Genomic DNA, 17,617 nt, shown 5'->3' on the forward strand with positions numbered 1-17,617 from the left:
TATTTTTATTTTGAAAAATATAATTAATAAAAAAGTATGAATGTTTAATAATTAATAATAATATAATATTAATTTTTATTATAATGATAATATTCCAACTGTTAAAAAAAATAAATTATTTTTATTTTATATTATAACAACATAATTAATAGTCGTGAATATAAAATTTGTAACTATTTATATATAAATTGTCATTATTTTTTAATTTATTAAAAGTGACAAAATATACTTGTCACAAATGATTACTTATTAATATAAATATGATAAAAGTATTTTTTTATAAAAATATAATTAATAATAAATTTATTTACTTTTTGTAAATTAAGAATGATCATATAATATTAATTTTTATTGTTATTTCTATATTATTAATTTTTGTTAAAAAAGAAAAAAGAAAAACATGTTTCACAATATGAGTTGAACCCAGGTTTTTTCACTAGATAATTTATTTCCACTATGCCACTTTATAATCACCAATTTTGTTATCGTAATGTATTAAAGTATCTACTAATTCATATTTTTATACTTTTTATTATTATTTAATAAATTACATATCCACTTCAAATTAAATTTAACATTTAAATAGTTAAATAGGTAAATGGATAAAAATAAATAAATACATAACATTTATTAATCTAGATAATCAAAATAATAAACATAACTAATAAGAAAGTTTGTTTTACAAAAGGTATAAAATAATAATCAATTATCATCACTATCATCTTTCTCAATAATATTATTTTCTTCATCCTCTGATAAATCAATACTTTCATCATCACTTTCTTCGTCGTCGTCAGAAATAACCTTCACAGATATCATTGGATTTTCATTAGTTGTGGATTGAACTAAGTCATTTCTGTGCAATGGAAAATCATGCTCGTGTGACACATTAGATATCAATGAGATTGAGCCAATGTCTTCATTTTCTTGACACACCTCATTTGTAGATTCCATTGGCATATCATACCAATCTTGTGGTTTTGTTTTTACTACTACTAGCCAATTAGGATATTTGGTGTCTTTAACATAATACACTTGTTGAGCTTGACTAGCTAAGACATATGGCTCATTGGTCCTCAATTTACGCTTACTATTAATGAGAATAAATCCATATTTGTCTTCCTTGTATCCTCTCCCCTTAGAATGCACATCCCACCAATCACATTTAAATAAAATGACATTATTTCCATTTAAGTAACTTAATTCAATAATATCTATCAAGACACCAAAGTAGTCTAAATTACCAGTATTCTCGTCACCTCTAACTAAAACTCCACTATTTTGTGATTTCAATGACATGTCTCGATCTTTGACATTGAATCTCCAGTCATTTATCAAATAACTTGTGTATCAAAAACACGTGAATCTGGTCCATAAGCCAAGTGGAATAACGACTCATTCATTCTTGTGTCACATTCTCTTCTCAAAAGTGCAACCTGTGAAACAAAAAATAGTTAAATGTGCTCAATCTATGTAATAATAGTAAACATTTATTTAATTAATTCTTACATATTTTTTGAACCATTCGAAAAATTCTCTTTGATGCCTTTGTTCCACATTTTGTGAATTTGCTTTCTCCAATTCTTGTTTGTGTAATCTGATAATAAATACATTGTTATAAATATATTTTATACGGTTATGTTGTTTAAATATTTAATGATTTTTTCACTAATATAATTATATTTATTACGTTTTTATTAATGAAAATTATATAAAATTGATTGTCATTTACAAAATATATATTATATGGTTAAGTTGTTTAAATAATTAATAATTTTTTTATTAACAGTATAATTATACTTATTAAGTTTTTATTAATGAAAATTATATGGATATAAAACTAATTTGGTTAAATATTAAATTTTTATATATGAAATTAATTTTTAGTAATTCAATAAGGCGCTTGTATTTGCCGCTTTTGAGAGCAGTTACTTTCATAAAATTTTTACGATAGTTCTGCAGATTGTTTATCGCTTTCACAGGACTCCACTTTCTGGTTTCACCTCCTTCCACGTCTCACCTTCATCGCCATTTTATTTTCATCTGCGTGTTCTGCTCACGGTGCTTCAACTCCAACGAATTTCATCTCCAACGAAAGTCCATCTCATGCTGCATTTGATTCTAATATAGGTTTGTCTGATATATATATATATATATATATATATATATATATATATATATATATATATATTCCAGATTTTGATAAAATTGTTTATATATGGTTTCTACTGTGCTGTTTTCAAATTTGTTATCTATCACGCTCCAACCATATATCTTATTTTCAAATTTGTTCTATCACCTCCTACTTGCTTATGTTGCCGTTTGTTTTACTTCACTGTTATTGTCGTTCAATGTCTAATTTTTTATTGCTCCTATAATTTGTGTAATATGAGTCAATTGCAATGTAAATGCCAATTAGCATAAGAAGTTCCGAAGAGGGTGCTTGCAATTGGGTTTATTAGGTAAACGTTTTCCTTTTTTTTTTCCTTTACTGATTGTTGCCGTTCAATGCCTAATTTTTTATTGCTCCTATAATTTGTGTAATATGAATCAATTGTAATGTGAATGCCTTAGCATAAGAAGTTCCGAAGAGGGTGCTTGCAATTGAGTTTATTAGACAAACGTTTTTCTTTTTTCCAGAATGTCGTATGGCTTAAACTGGCAGACCGAATCATGATGTTTTCTCTACATTAATATATGAAATAAAGACATTTTAAATGCACATAAAAGACTAACCATTTTTCTATTGTGATTTATTTTAAATATGTTTTAGTTTTATTCAAGTGATAGGAAAGTATGTCTAAGTATGAAGAAGAAAGACTAAAAAGAATTGCAGAGAATAAAGCAAGATTAGAGGCTTTGGGATTACCATGTTTAGCTTATCCTTTCAAATCTTTAACCCAAAATATCAAAAAGAAGAAGGAAAAAGAAAGAGGTGAAGAGGATGATGAAGAGTATAGACCTGAAGAGTTCAAAGAGTATTAATCTTCAAGTGAACAAGATGAAAGTTACAATAAAAAGAAGGTATTTAATGATATTCTTAGAGTAATGTAAATGCTTTGTTTAATTTGAACACAAATGTAGCATTTATGTTAAATTCATATTAAAAGTGTAAAAACATAATATTTTGTTGATCGTTTCGTTTTGAAGAACTAATTTATATTTTTCTTTAATTATTGTTTAATTTTTATTCTTACATGTGATAGATTACGAGACCATTCAAATTAAATTCTAAAAGGGTTAATGCCTCCAAGTCCATTAATGTTGGACAACTTGAAGCAAGTACAGGTATATATGTAACATGCTTTTTTAAAATTAAATGATCATTATGAACATTGTTATTGATTGACTTTTACTCTTTTTTTGTAGTTGAACATGTTGTTAAGAAAAGACGTGGACATACTATTAATTCCAAATTTCCAAAGAAAAGGGAAAAGTTAATGGTATTGGGGAAATGTTTTGACATCCAATTCCCTCCCCCATACTTTAAGCTTTGCGGAAAACATGCAAAGTATTTTAAAGCGGTATGTTTACGTCAAAAAGCTCCATTACAAGTTATGACTTGGAAAGATATATGTGATGATGATTTAATTGCAATGTGGAAGCATATGAAGGTTAGTATAGTTTCATTAATTTAAGTGTAAATTTGAATTTATATATTTACATATTTGTAATGTGTTATAAAACTTATTTAGCAATTACTATTTCATAAATTTATGACTTTTAGGATGCATTTGGTTTGGTGGAAGAAAATAAAGAGTATGCAATGAAACAATTGCAAAAGCAATTTAGAAATAAGCACCATCATCTTTATCAAGCATACCTTCAAAAGAAAGGTAGACCACATGATGTACCTCCTGAAGATTGGAATTGGTTAATACATAACAAATGGAATGATTCTAAATTTAAGGTAAAGTTATTTTTTATTATATATCTTAAATTTGAGATTTATTTTTTATTTACTTTTATAGTATAACATTAAATTATTTTTTTATCTATACAGGAAAGGAGTTTGAAAAACAAAGCTAGTCGGAGTAAGCAAGAAATTAAGTCAGTTATTGGAACAAAATCAATTATTCAAAAAGCATATGAAATGGTAATTATACTAATTTATATGTTTTTATTTTATTTAATCAACTTAGTTTCTTCATTATTTAATCTAAGTTTGTGTCATTTTATTTTATTTATTTTTAATAGAAAGAAGAATTAGGAAGTGATGAATGGCCAAGTGCAATAGACGTGTGGAAGGCTACCCGTATGAGAGTTGATGGAACTTGGTGCATTCCAAATGGAGAAGAAATCATGGTAAGTAAAAAAATACTTTTAATTTTTATGTCAATTTTCTTCTATTAGGGGTTATAATTGTTGTAATATTGTTATTAGGGGTTAAAAAAGTTTTTTTTTTTATGGTAGGAAGAGTACATATATTATGAGAACTAGTATCTCGAGTGATTGGTTATTTGTGTTGTAATATTGTTACTAATTGGAAACTAAGTAAATGTATTAAAGTGTTATGCATAACTATTTTATGATGTGACTTTTAGAGTGTCATTGTATCATTTAAATTGCTTTATTATTTGAATCTCTATTTATTTTGTTTACTAATATTCATAACAATTTTATGTTGACGTTATGACATTTATAGTGTTAATTATTTTGAAAACATTTTGTAGGATAATTTGAAGAATGTGGGTGAAGTGTATGGTGAAGAAATTGAAAAGGCGCATATCCCAATGGTAAAGCATTTTCAATTTGTGCTAGGAACAAAACCAAGTCATTCCCAAGGTCAGGGTAATATATCATTGGCAAAAAGGCATGTGGACAAACAATTATTTCAAAGTCAAATTCATAATGCACAAGATTTAGAATTAGAAGTGCTCAAGTTGAGTAACATCATACAAAAGCAAGAAGAAACTAATATGCAATTGCAAGGAGAATTACAATCTCAACGTGAGTTACTTCAAGTTCAAGAGCTTACTATGAAAAGTCAACAAGATAAAATGAAACAAGAAATTGAAGTGGAGATGAAGCAACAAATGAATACTTTGTTGGGAGGCTTATCATTTAGTGGAGTGTCTAACCCTTTAAGTATTTCATTCAATAAAGTAAGTTGTTTTAATTTAAAATTTATCATTAATAAGTATATAATTTACATCTTTACATTTCTAGATATTAATTATTTCTTCTTTTTTTTTTTCAGGATCAAAATCTTTGAAGATATCACTATTTATTGTTATTTGTTAAATTCTTATTTCATTTAAATGTTTTGAAGTAGATGTAGCTACAATGGATATCATGTTTGGAGTCATCTAATAGTTATTTTTTTTTGCCATTTACAATGTAATGGATATTTTATATTTCTTTATTCTAATTGATATTTATTTCAACGTCTTAAAATAATTTGTTTATTTATTATGGCATGGAAGGGATGTGTAATTACACAAACATGATTCATAATGATAATAATAAAATATTTTTTATAAAAATAATTAATAATTATCGTAGAATATTTGAAATTGTAATGAGATTTTAAAATATTGTACAAATATAATAGTGAATAAAATACAATAGTGACAATTAAATATTACTACTATTAAATAATGATGATTATTAATTTTTCATTATTACCTTGTGTGTGTGATGGATTCTTGTCACTATCAATAGAATTACTAGTGACAATTATTATTGTTACAATAAAGCTTAATTTTAGTGATATTATATTTTTGTCACAATTACACAAAATTATTAGTGACAATTATTTTTGTCACAACATAGTTTAATATTAGTGACACTCAAAAACATTGTCACAAGTGCAACAGTGTCAAAACTTATAGTGACAAATTAATTATTGTCACAGGATATTATTAGTGATAAATTTATAAATTTTGGTGACAAATATTTATATCACTAGAACTGATTTTTCTTGTAGTGCTTGCAAGAAGAATATCATCAACATATAAGACAATAATGATGAATTGACTTTCCCTAGTCTTCAAGTAAATGCACTAATTTGAGGAATTTTCCTTGAAGCCAAAAGAAGTGACCATCCGATCAAATTTCAAATTCCATTGTCTAGAAGCTTGTCTCAACCGATAAATAGACTTTTTCAACCTGCAAACCAAAAGCTCTTTGCCTTATTTAGCAAAAGTCATTAGGTTGAACCATATAGACTTCCTCATGGTGTATTTCAACACTATCAAACACACTTTGTTTGAGTGTTCATTCCAATTTCTTACAAAAAGATCTTTGGACAGTAATGGTCTTAGGAGTAAGAGCTGGAGGCTCTTCTTCCCTCAAAGAAGAGTCCATATTGGTAATTGTCATATACAAGTCCAACGATTCTTTCCAGTCCTCAAAATTTGTCTCATTCAAAGTTTTGACCGAAGTCAATTGCATAGGCAAAAAATTGATATCAAAATGACAAAGAAAATCTAATATGCACAATTATTGTGCAATAAAATTTTAATGTTTCTAAATACACAGTCAAACATGCATGCCTACAATACCAAATTTCTCATCCATTAGATCCCACCTAAGGGTCTCAAATCATAATAAATAAGAAATATAAGTAAGAAATAAAATACAATGTTCAACTCATGACATAAAAATATCTAATATCTATAGGGTACAAGACAAATAATTGACATTAGATAAAATTCAAAGTACATTATATCAAGAAATAAAATAAAATACAAGCGTGATTGACATTAATGTAACATAAAATTAATTAATGAGATAATTAAATTATCTCATTCACACAAAGTTTCATATAAATGGGCTAACGATAAGTGAGTTCATAATCATATAAAATTATATTAATCATGATTAACAAAATATAATAAAAGCATATTATGCTTGAGAACCATTTAAATATAACTTTTACAAATAAGGGTCAAAAAATTTAATTCAAGTATAAACATGCTACCAAAGAGAGCATAACACAAAATTAAATTTTATTTATGAAATAATTAGAATAAATTATTTCATTCACACAAAATTTCGTACGACTGTATCCATGATAGGCGAGTTCACAATCGTATGAAATTATATTATTCATACTTAAACAAAACATAATAAAATTATATCGTGCATGAATAACACATTAAATAACCACAAAACATGTAAATATTGATAATAAAAGGTTATTATTTATTTCGTTTATTTCTTTATTTAATCACCAGCAACCTAACACATGAGGTCCAAACTAGAAATGGGCTCAATGCCCACACAACAATAGTTTTGGGATTCCACTTTTAATGCCCTGCCCGAAACAGCCTATTCAAAAGTAGGTATTACTTGGTCATTCAAAGTGTGTAAGAGGATTGTCTACAAAACTAGAGATGTAGAGCCTAAAAATAGGCCATAATTGAGAGCACTTAATATTCTTGAATCTTAGCATTTGGTAGTAATGTCCATTGGCAATATCAAAATGAAGCAGTACAACAAGAAGTGTGACATAAAGGATATAACTAAGAACTATTTTAAGGCAGACAAGGAATTAGTTTTTCAACCAATTGTTTTAGTAAGGAGTGGTTAATTATAGTGAATTAATAATTATAGTGAATTCAGTTGAAAACAAGTATACATAAACAAGTTGCATGGGAACACATTGTGGTATGGTGAAAAAGCATATTGTATCACTCTTAATTTTATTATGAGAGTGGAACTAAACAATGGCCTTACAGGATGGTGTACAGTTGAAAACAAGTATACATAAACAAGTTGCATGGGAACACATTGTGGTATGGTGAAAAAGCATATTGTATCACTCTTAATTTTATTATAAGAGTGGAACTAAACAATGGCCTTACAAGATGGTGTACAAGCGTAGTAAATGCATAAAAGAGTACCAAAAAACCAAAACCACAAGGAGTTGATACTTACATGCAAAAAGGGTTTTCAAGAAATATATTTCTTTTACCTTATAGCAGTTTAATTCATATACCCCTTGTTGTTGCTAGTATGGTATATAAATCATGGTTGTCTACATAAGGGAGTTGAATTTGAGTTGATGGTTTTACTATAGTTGTGACCAAGTGAAGATTTTTTTGGTGAGTGGTATGTCTTATGGTGATCAAATGATTTAAATTCAAAATCAATTTAAATTGTTTCCTTTGCAAGGTTGGGACATAATCTCAAGGGTGAATTGATTGTTTACCAATCTCATCCCTATGGGATGTGATACCTAATAGAGCGGTGTTCTTTGATTCAAAAAGATAAGTCAGTGGTTGTGTATCAAGTGTGGATCAAGCTAGAAGGCGGGGCAGAGTGTCATATGAATCAAAGTTGTACGACAAAAGCAAGTGAAAAATAGACGCAAAGGATCTCAATTATGGAAAAGTTTTCTAGAGTGTTCTGAAGCAAGTACTAGAATTTTCACCAAGGAGTGGTGGGGTTCACTATTGCATTGTTGTTTGAAGCAGAACTAGTGGGAATAATTCCTAATTAGATGGTTACTATTGAGAATGTGAAGTAAAAGAAGTAAGTGGAGAAGCAATTAGAGATATAGTAGTTTAGACTCAGTGTAATCATAGGAATAACTACAAGTTTAGTAGATCTTGAAGAAGTAGTGGTATGTTAAATTATTCAATAGTAGGTCTTGGCTAAGGAATGAGTGGTTATTAGGACATATGGTTCTAAAGAGTGGAGACAATGTTGAGGGAATGAAATGTTAAGGCTATCAATGAAAAAAGGGAGTTCCAAGGGTCTTGTTGGTTTTATAGAAGTTTAGAGGGAGGTTTCTCAAGGGTGGTCGTCTTCTTGTCACAATAAACATGAAAGAATCATCCTTTTGAGTAAACAAAGAAATCGGTTTGTGTATGGATCAGAGTAGCACAATAGAATGGTGGTAGGTCATGTTTCTCAATAATAGGAGGTGCATGAGAAGAACTATCTTATCATGACCTGGTGGTTGATGCAGTAAGGAGTTCTCTACAACAGTAGAGGTGTCATTATTATAAGGATTTGGTAAAGGTGTTCAGTGATCTTTCAAAGCTAGAAGTGTGGAGTTGCACAAAGGAAGTTGGAAAGGAGAAGTAGGAGATGAACAAAGCTATGGTTTCAAGTTGGGGTGTCAACCTAGAATGAGAAAGTGAGAGGAGGTGCTTAACCAGAAAAGGGAATTCGAGTCCTTGGTTTGACGAGGTAAGAGTAAGAGTTGATAGAGAAGTATGAGTATCTTGTTGGGAAGTGAAGTTGTGAGAAGATTTCATTAGTATAGTCACCTAACTAGAACTAGTGAGTTTCTAAAAAAGGTTGGAAAAAAGGCAAATTGGACAATCTTAGTTTGAGATGTATCATAAAGTTGTGACGTACTAATCAAACTAGTGATTTCAAATTGAGAAAATATGTGGTTTTAAGGTTATGGTGAGGAGATGTTTATAGGTTAGTAGTCTAAGAGATGCTAAGGGAGTGTCAAAATTGGGTTTTGTCGTTGTAGTAGTTAAAGGTTTTAGTTTGGAAGTAAGATAGCATTTTTATGAGCTTTGTTAACCATTTGCCCAATTCAGTAAAGAGAGTATGATGTAATGAAGATGGTAGTGGATAGAGTGACCAAAAATGTTCATTTCTTATTGGTATGCTAGGAGACATGTGCGATCAAGTCAGTTGAGGGATACTTCAATGTGGGAATAAGGTGGTGTGAAGTGATAACTAACATGTTTTAGATTGAGGCATGAAGTTATCTTTAGAGTTTGGTAAAAAAAACTACAAAAGGTAGTTGAAAGCATATGGAAGGTGAGTTCACTATATCAAATACCAATTGGTTGGTCAGGCGTAAAGGATCATTCAAGCTTTAGGTTTGAGGTTGAGAAGTTGCTTTGGGATAGTGGCTAAACCAATCTACTCTATTGAACATTGTATCACTTAGCGTAGAGGCAAAGTTTTCAGTTAGTTAAGGTGTTGGGGATGATAAGTTGGTCAAGTCTAGGTTGTTGCTGTAAGAGAAAATGAAGATAACATAGGTTTCTTTCTACTTGATGAGTGAATTTTCGAGGACAAAAATTTTCTTGTTGGGGAGAATGTAAAACCCTAGAAAATGACATTTTAGAAATGATAATGGTTTAAAAATAGTGAGACCCAATTATTTTAATATTATAAGATTTTAGTGTAAATAGAATTGTTATAAACAAATTGTATTATTTTAAAACACACCATTTCTCTAGAGTTCTCTGACTTCTATCTAAGGGTTCTTGTCCTCTGTTCGCCTGATTGAAGATCTAAGACAATAAGAGCGATCATCGTGGCGAGCTCTTCAATTTGGACCGATCAGTTTCCATGTTAGTGTAAGTTAAGTTTCAACCCCTTTTTCTTGGTTTTCTTCTATTTTTGTTGCATGTGAGGCTTTTTTCACTTGCATGTGTCTTTTTAGTCTTCTATATGAGTATTTATTGATCAATGATCATAACGGTATGTCCTGATTGTTCTTGACATGTTTCTATGTGTAGATAGAGCATATTGTGGAGTTTGAAGTGTTTTGGTGTTTTAAGCTGGATAACAAGTAAGGGAAACTAGTTTTTGTCTCTATGTGTGAGTTTGATAAAAATTGATCTTTGCACATTTGTGGTTTATTGAACTTGGTAATGATTAGTGTTAGTATGGATGATTTTGGTATGTGAATTGTTTGAATTATGTATGATTGATGGATTGATTTTTTTTTTTTTTGTAATTGGAGAATGTAGGATTTGAGTTATTGATCAAATTGGTACTAACTCTAATGATTTAAAGACTATTTTAGACCAATACCTAAAGAAAGAGTACCAATTTGAGCTATGAAATATGTCCAAATTGCCCAAAAACCTCAAATTGCATTTGTTGATATCCGATGTAGCATTGAGTCCCATAATAGTGTCGCTGAGCGGTAGCTCTTACGAGTAGTTTGACATTGAGTGTTGGCCAAGTGATGTTGAGAGGTTTGAAAGTGTTTTAGCTCCATGGCACCAAACGCCGACATGTCAGAGTATTTTCTCGGGTTAATATAAATTTTCGTTGTAGACATATTTTTTACAATTTTATTCTTAATTGCAATATTCTAATAATTAAAATTTTCAGTAAAAATTAATTATTCAATTGTTATTTTTATTTTGATAATAACCATAAAAAACAAGCTTAAGACGCAAACGCGTATTGTTAAGAACGGGTCTAAGTCATCCCGTCCCTTTCTTCATCCTTAGAGCCTAAGGAAACCAGATCTGAAAGTGCAAGAAATTATACCAGAAAACGACCTTCAAATAAAAATGCTTAAATAATTCAACTGTTATAGTGACATGTGTATACATAAAATAAATATTTATTTTATACCATAAAAATAAGCAAATATTTTTAAATACAACTTTTTTCGATAATTATCAATTAAGATGAAAACTAATCTTACTTATAATATATATATATATATATATATGTAAAATAAACTTTTAATCTAAAGTTTCTTGATCAGTTATGTATGTGTTAAGAAATAATATACTTAGTCCTCTAATCTTGGAATAACATAAATAGAATACATGATGAACTTCACTTCCACCTCCTCAATTTTGTATTCTATATTTGTCTGATGAATTTTTGGCTTCTGGGTTTTCACTGATTTGTTCTGAAAAGTTTCAGACTCTGTTAGAATGCTAATGCAGTGGGGACTCTAACCATGCTCTAGCATTGTTTTCGCTGCAGTATTTTTTTCTTTTTTTTAATTACTTAAAATTTTCGCCTTTTTTATTTATTTCTTTGTTTTGACTCATAAATGCGGTTAGAGAATTTAGGAAAGCCAAGTGCTGGCGGAAATTCAACAATTTTTCGAGTTTTCTTTATTGATTGTGCTTTGTTGTGCCGATTGGATCACTGTGGTGGTGTACAGGGTTTAAGGGGTTGAAAATGATGCTGCATTTTGCACAACCATCAAAGCTGAAAACTAAGAAGGTATTTTATACAGGTCTTTGTATAGTTAGAAACTCTGTTATTTCCGTTTTCTTGGTTACGTTTCCGTTATTGGGAACTGTTGTTTAGTCACTGCCTTTAAATAAGAAAATCCGAGTCTGAAATGGGCATTCGGATCAGACTCAATTGTAAAGAATTCTCAATTCCCTCTTAATTTAATCCAATTTCGGGTTTCATTCTTTGATTGGAGTTCCTATTTCCTGCAATTATATATATTTTTTGTCCATGAATTGTCTATATCAGTATTTTGGCCAATGGTTTGGAGTTTCCCTTTGTTTGATTGCTGGGTAAGTGATATTGGTTTTTGATTGTTTGATCAGTATGTAGTTTATTAAGTACTGGATAATTGGAAAAATGAAAGGAGAGGTTTTTGGGGTATTTTTTGTCTTTTGAAATTAGTGGTTTATGTCTATCATCAGGAATAATGACTTCATCACTGTTACATAGTAGCACTAATTGTAGATTTTCATGTTTCCAGATAGTGTTTGAGAATGTATATCCTTCCTGTGATCTTGTAACACTTGAACATCTTAAGGAATTAAGCTCTAAGCGTAAAGCGATTGAAGATTCTATTAATGAGAGCAGCTTCATTACAGAAGCTATTGCAAAAGAAATGTCTGGAGGGTTGGAATCTCGCTTTGAACAGGTAACGGTTTATGATGTGCTGAACATTTTTCTTTGCACAGTATGCAAATGTCTGTATCTTCTACTTTAATTTTGTTAAATTTTCTTTTTTCTTTTGGTAAGTGAATGTTAACATGAACCGTGTCGAAAGGGAAGGAAAAAATAGATGTCTAGTTGTCTGAACTTTCTTTATGTGTATTTTATTAGGTCAATATGAAATGACTCAAGTATAGTCCTATTATAGAACTGATATTTTCTGAGCATTCTCTTTCTGGAAATGGGGCCAGTGTGAAATGAATTCTGAAGTGTTATTTTTGTTTGTGAGCAATTAAGGTTTATATATACCCATTATTTGGTAAATCATCAAATTTCAATTAATACTGACAAATTGTTTTCATTTTCTTTCAATATTTTATTTTATCTTTTTATGTCTGCCTCAGGATATTCAAAAAATAGAGCAGTATCTTCCATTACTGGAAAATTTGATTTCCTGTGCTGATGTATTAAGCACCTTTAGCGAAACCTACATGGCTCAATTGACAGTGGCTCTTAAGATACGCTGGAGTAGTACCCTCATCACATCTTCTTTCTTCAATTTCAAGGGCTCTAAATTTTTCCAAGTTGATAATTTGCAGTTTGAGCTTGGTATGACCCTTTTTCTTTGTGGTGGTATCCTGCGTGAGAGGGCCTTGGAAGTTCTATCAACTGGTACGTGTTGAGAAACTCAAAATACCATCTCATATCATGAACTAGTCCAGTTGAATATGTTTGTAAATGCCATCATTTTTGTTCTGCAGATTTGGTTCAATCCACCACCATTTTCAGACAAGCTGCTGGCATTTATCATCATCTAGCGCAAGAGGTTCTCCCCCCCTTAGAGCCTGAATTGCCACCGCAAAAGCCCCCGGAAGCTCTTGCTGAAGTATCCACCATTATGAGTCTCATTTGCTTAGCTGAGGCCCAGGTTGGCTTTCTTTTTTTTTTTTTTTTATCGACAAATGTTAATTGTTAGAGTTTTGTTAGTGAGGGTATTGAATTCACATACTCTCTCACCCTCTCTTTCAGGTTGGTTTTATGTACTTTTGTGTGTTGTTTCATTTTGTCTCAAGTTGCATACTGTCATATCATGAAACTTAGCTGCATTACTTCTGACAGAAATCATAGTGTATGTCCCAGTTTCTAGATATGAAGTTCATTAAGTTCTTTGGTTGTAAATAACGAATTGTAGCAACTGTATAGGCAATAACTACAAGGAAGGCTGAAGAGAAAGGTACTTCTTCAAGTCTCTTGGCAAAGTTGCATCATGGTGTCACACTTTTTCTTGAAGAAGCTATTGGAATTTTTCATGAAGTTGTCACACAGTACAAAGACATTTCACCGCAGTTACTGGTATGCAAAGCTAGCCTAAGCTTATTGTGTTCCTTATATCTCATCAGTTGATGCAAATTCTGACCTAGGGTCTGTTTGAAAGCAATCTAAAAGAGCTTTTGAGAGATTCTCACTTGTATCCAAACAGACCTAGTATCTTTAACTATGTCAAAACAACAGTATGCAGTATGTGTAATTGCTTACACATGGTCTGTTTTCCCTTTATCTTGAATTCATTTTAAACTCTGTTTTCCCCTTATCCTTACTCAGGGCAGAAAGAATAAAAGGGGAATATAACTAGTGAACCTTGATGTTCTTATAATGGTGACAAAGAAGAAGATTGTATATGTAGTAGTGAAATAGTAATGTTACTTGTCAAGCATAACCTATCTCAGATACCATGCTAATACTTTTGGGTTAAATAAGTTTTTAATCTCTAAACTTTAGTATGAAATTGAAATTAATTCTTGTTCGGAGTATTGATGCAATTTGGTCCCAAACTTTAAAAAAGAATGAATATAGTTCTTCTAAAAAATTGCGTTAATTGTTTTTGACATGTCAGGTGACATTTTAGGTTGGTATTTGAGTTATTTACACTGTTTAACACATTCTAACTCAAATGTTAGTCTCGAAGGTTGTTTAACACGTAAAAACAAAATTAACACATCTTGGTTAACATGATTATATCCATTTATTTTTAAAGTTAGGAAAATAAAATGTATTAAAATTTCGAACAAGGACAAATTTCAATTTCACGTACAAGTTTAGAGACTAAAAACTTGTTTAACTCAATATTTGTGATGAACAATTTCATATTAAGGTGGCTGTTTTTCTTATTTTAATTAATCATTTTGTTTGTTTTTACATTTTGATCTTCCATAATGGTATTGATGAATTGTCAAGGTGCCCTTATGTATACAGGACTTTATGTATTTCTGCAAGTGTTTACATGAGTTGAAAGGTCAGCAACATCTTGCAGAAAACCTGAAGGTCTCTGGTCAGATAGGAGTTGCTATTGGTGTTCTTTGTTCTGTGTTGACTAACGCTAAAAGGAAGATACCAGGAGAAGAGCCTTGGAAATCCCTTTACCAGAAGCAGATTCAAGATGCTTCTGAAGTGCTCAGAAAGTTTGTACATGAGAATGATTTTGTATGGCATGAGAAGATCCCTTCAGGAGATGAGTTACCCTTGCCAGAGGGTAATAAAATAGTCAATTTTATACCATATATTCCCAAAAAATGGGAAAGAAGACTTCTTTTCAAGGTAAGAATAAGAACGTAGAGAGAAAAAAAAAAGAAAAAGAAAAATGTTTGTTTGAGATGACAAAAGGGAAGAGGTTCTTTTCCAATGAATGTGAAAGTGGGTTTGAACAAATGTGATGTGAAATAATTATTTGTGGAGAAAAAAAATCACCTGAATCATATGTGAACATACTTTTAGGTAATTTCGAAGAAAGACATCAATTCTTTTTTTTGTATCTTTTATTTTAACCGTATTTTTAATCTTTTATATTTTATTATGGACATATTTTGGGGATGGGGTGTCATAAATTAGAGTTAGCAAAATAAGTTTGGCCAGACCGAGAGGTCTGAAAAAGCCCCAACAAATCAAGTCAAGACGAATTAAAAGATTATGACCCAAATTGATAAGAATCCATGAACTTGCTTAATTATTCTAAGAATTTAAGTATTCAACAATGCCAAAAAAAATTCAATGTTAATTACGGAATATGAATTTAATCTATAAAACTAAGTAACTGTGGAAATTTGCATTTATGACTAGAATAAGAATGGAAAATATGTCACTTAGGAGATAAAGAATAATGTACCACTTGTAAGAGAATAAGAAACTTTCATGCTGTTTCATGTGAAAAAACCTTACTCGATTCTTTGAAATTAAGATAAACTACAAGAATTCTTTTCACACACTAAATGTCGAAAATATATTTTTCAAATTCAATATATCAAAATTGTCTTACATGATAAGAAATATGTATATTTATAGGAGTCATCTTCGTATACAATTGCAATACATGAAAAAATAAATTCAAATTCCTAAAAATATAACTTAGTCGAGAAATTGAAGAAATTACAAATACATTCCACATTCAAATTTTAGTACTTATTTTCGACCCTCGTTGCACTTATTTTCCTACTTAGACACTGATTGGGGGTATGATCTTGACGATAGACCGTCCATTACTGGTTATTGTGCATATCTTGGGCAGAATCTCATTTCGTAGTCATAAAGAAGAAACATGTTATGTCAAGAAGCAACATTGAATACAAGGGGTTAGCAATTGTTACAACTAAAGTTAAGTGGATTCAATCTCTTTTAAGTGAACTACGGGTGCCACATTCCATCCCCAAGACTTAATATTTTGTTACATTTTATTATTATTATTATTATTATTATTATTATATATATATATATATATATATATATATATATATATATATATATATATATATACTGTATAGATAAATAGAGAAAGTATTTGAATAAAATAACATGTTCCTCTTACAACATATTTTGTATATCTATCATATATCTTATCTCTCTCATACTTTTACAATCTCTAAAAATTTTCAACACTCATAATATTTCATATTGTAATTATATAACACCTAGTATTTTATATTGTAATCAAACTCTCAAGATAAAATATAGATTTAAGTGAATATTTACTGTACCAATTTGTAAATATTCTTACTAAATGTTCAGAAAGTCAAGAAAATATTCAGAATTAAACTAATATTGTTTAGTCTTGAAGTCCTTAACAAGTCCAGAGCTACTAACCTATTTGCACCTATAACTGCTCACATATTTTATACGATTAGGGGAAAATCCCAAATAACATACCAATAAAACATCATGGTGAACTAATACATTTAAAAGAAGTGTAGGAAAAGAATAAATCATATCATAAAAGATATGAGCAAAATTTAAATGTCAAACATGAAATAAAAAAATAGTTCAAACAAATAATTTACATAGGCCACACATTCATTTTCATTCTCAATTCTCTCACCATCTTTAATTATAATATATATATATATATATATATATATATATATATATATATATATATATATATATATATATATATATATATATATATAAATGTCAAACTCTATATATCTTGTTACCACTTAGGAGAGTCTTGTGTTTTTAATAAACAGTCGCTATCCTCCGGTATGTGTCGCTCTCCTTATCAAAAGATAGGAGAGCACCCCTTCTCCCAAAGTTACAGGATCATTTTGCTGAATTCCTTCAATATGATTCTCTCAAGCGCCCTAATATACTCTACTTATTCACCTGTATCGGTTTGGGGTACGGTCAGTTTATCGGGAGGGTTGCCCTCCCAATTCAACGTTTTAACTTTGTTAACCATACAACGGTCGTGACTATGGTAGGGCGATATGCTACGCGACCCCTACTAATATATATATATATATATATATATATATATATATATATATATATATATATTGACATAGCCTTTCAGAAAATTAGTGTATTTGAATGAATTCGTGAAACTTTGTCCCTATCATGCTTGTGACAAAATCTTTGATTTGATGTTCCATCACTTAATTTAAATAAAATCAAATAAATACGAAAATCAATTTTTATTCAATGTAGAAAAGATTATTTTTAGGAAAAGATATAATCAAATAATACTTGATTAAAAAAAAAACAG

General features: G+C 29.7%; 2 protein-coding genes across 3 annotated transcripts; both read left to right on the forward strand.

The window, feature by feature from the left end:
- The first annotated feature begins 3,248 nt into the window (after positions 1-3,248).
- On the forward strand, positions 3,249-5,215 carry LOC146888389 (uncharacterized). The gene is made up of 7 exons (XM_085670084.1): positions 3,249-3,288; positions 3,370-3,614; positions 3,728-3,910; positions 4,004-4,096; positions 4,198-4,305; positions 4,674-5,105; positions 5,201-5,215. Exons 2-7 carry the CDS (start codon positions 3,441-3,443, stop codon positions 5,213-5,215), a joined length of 1,005 nt encoding a protein of 334 aa, XP_085526210.1. The 5' UTR covers positions 3,249-3,288; positions 3,370-3,440.
- A 6,224-nt stretch (positions 5,216-11,439) lies between these two features.
- Positions 11,440-15,394, forward strand: LOC114168579 (Endosomal targeting BRO1-like domain-containing protein). Of its 2 annotated transcripts, XM_028053466.2 has the most exons (7): positions 11,440-11,620; positions 11,846-11,907; positions 12,404-12,571; positions 12,990-13,257; positions 13,347-13,513; positions 13,789-13,938; positions 14,839-15,394. In XM_028053466.2, exons 2-7 carry the CDS (start codon positions 11,863-11,865, stop codon positions 15,196-15,198), a joined length of 1,158 nt encoding a protein of 385 aa, XP_027909267.2. In that variant the 5' UTR covers positions 11,440-11,620; positions 11,846-11,862; the 3' UTR covers positions 15,199-15,394. The 2 variants fall into 2 exon arrangements, with proteins under 2 accessions (XP_027909267.2, XP_085525725.1); XM_085669599.1 differs by lacking the exons at positions 11,440-11,620; positions 11,846-11,907 and adding an exon at positions 11,961-12,212.
- Positions 15,395-17,617: the final 2,223 nt, after the last annotated feature.

Source organism: Vigna unguiculata, chromosome 2 (genome assembly GCF_037176805.1).
Source record: "Vigna unguiculata cultivar grain cowpea cultivar isolate G323 ecotype 2 chromosome 2, ASM3717680v1, whole genome shotgun sequence".
Taxonomy (NCBI): Eukaryota; Viridiplantae; Streptophyta; class Magnoliopsida; order Fabales; family Fabaceae; genus Vigna; species Vigna unguiculata.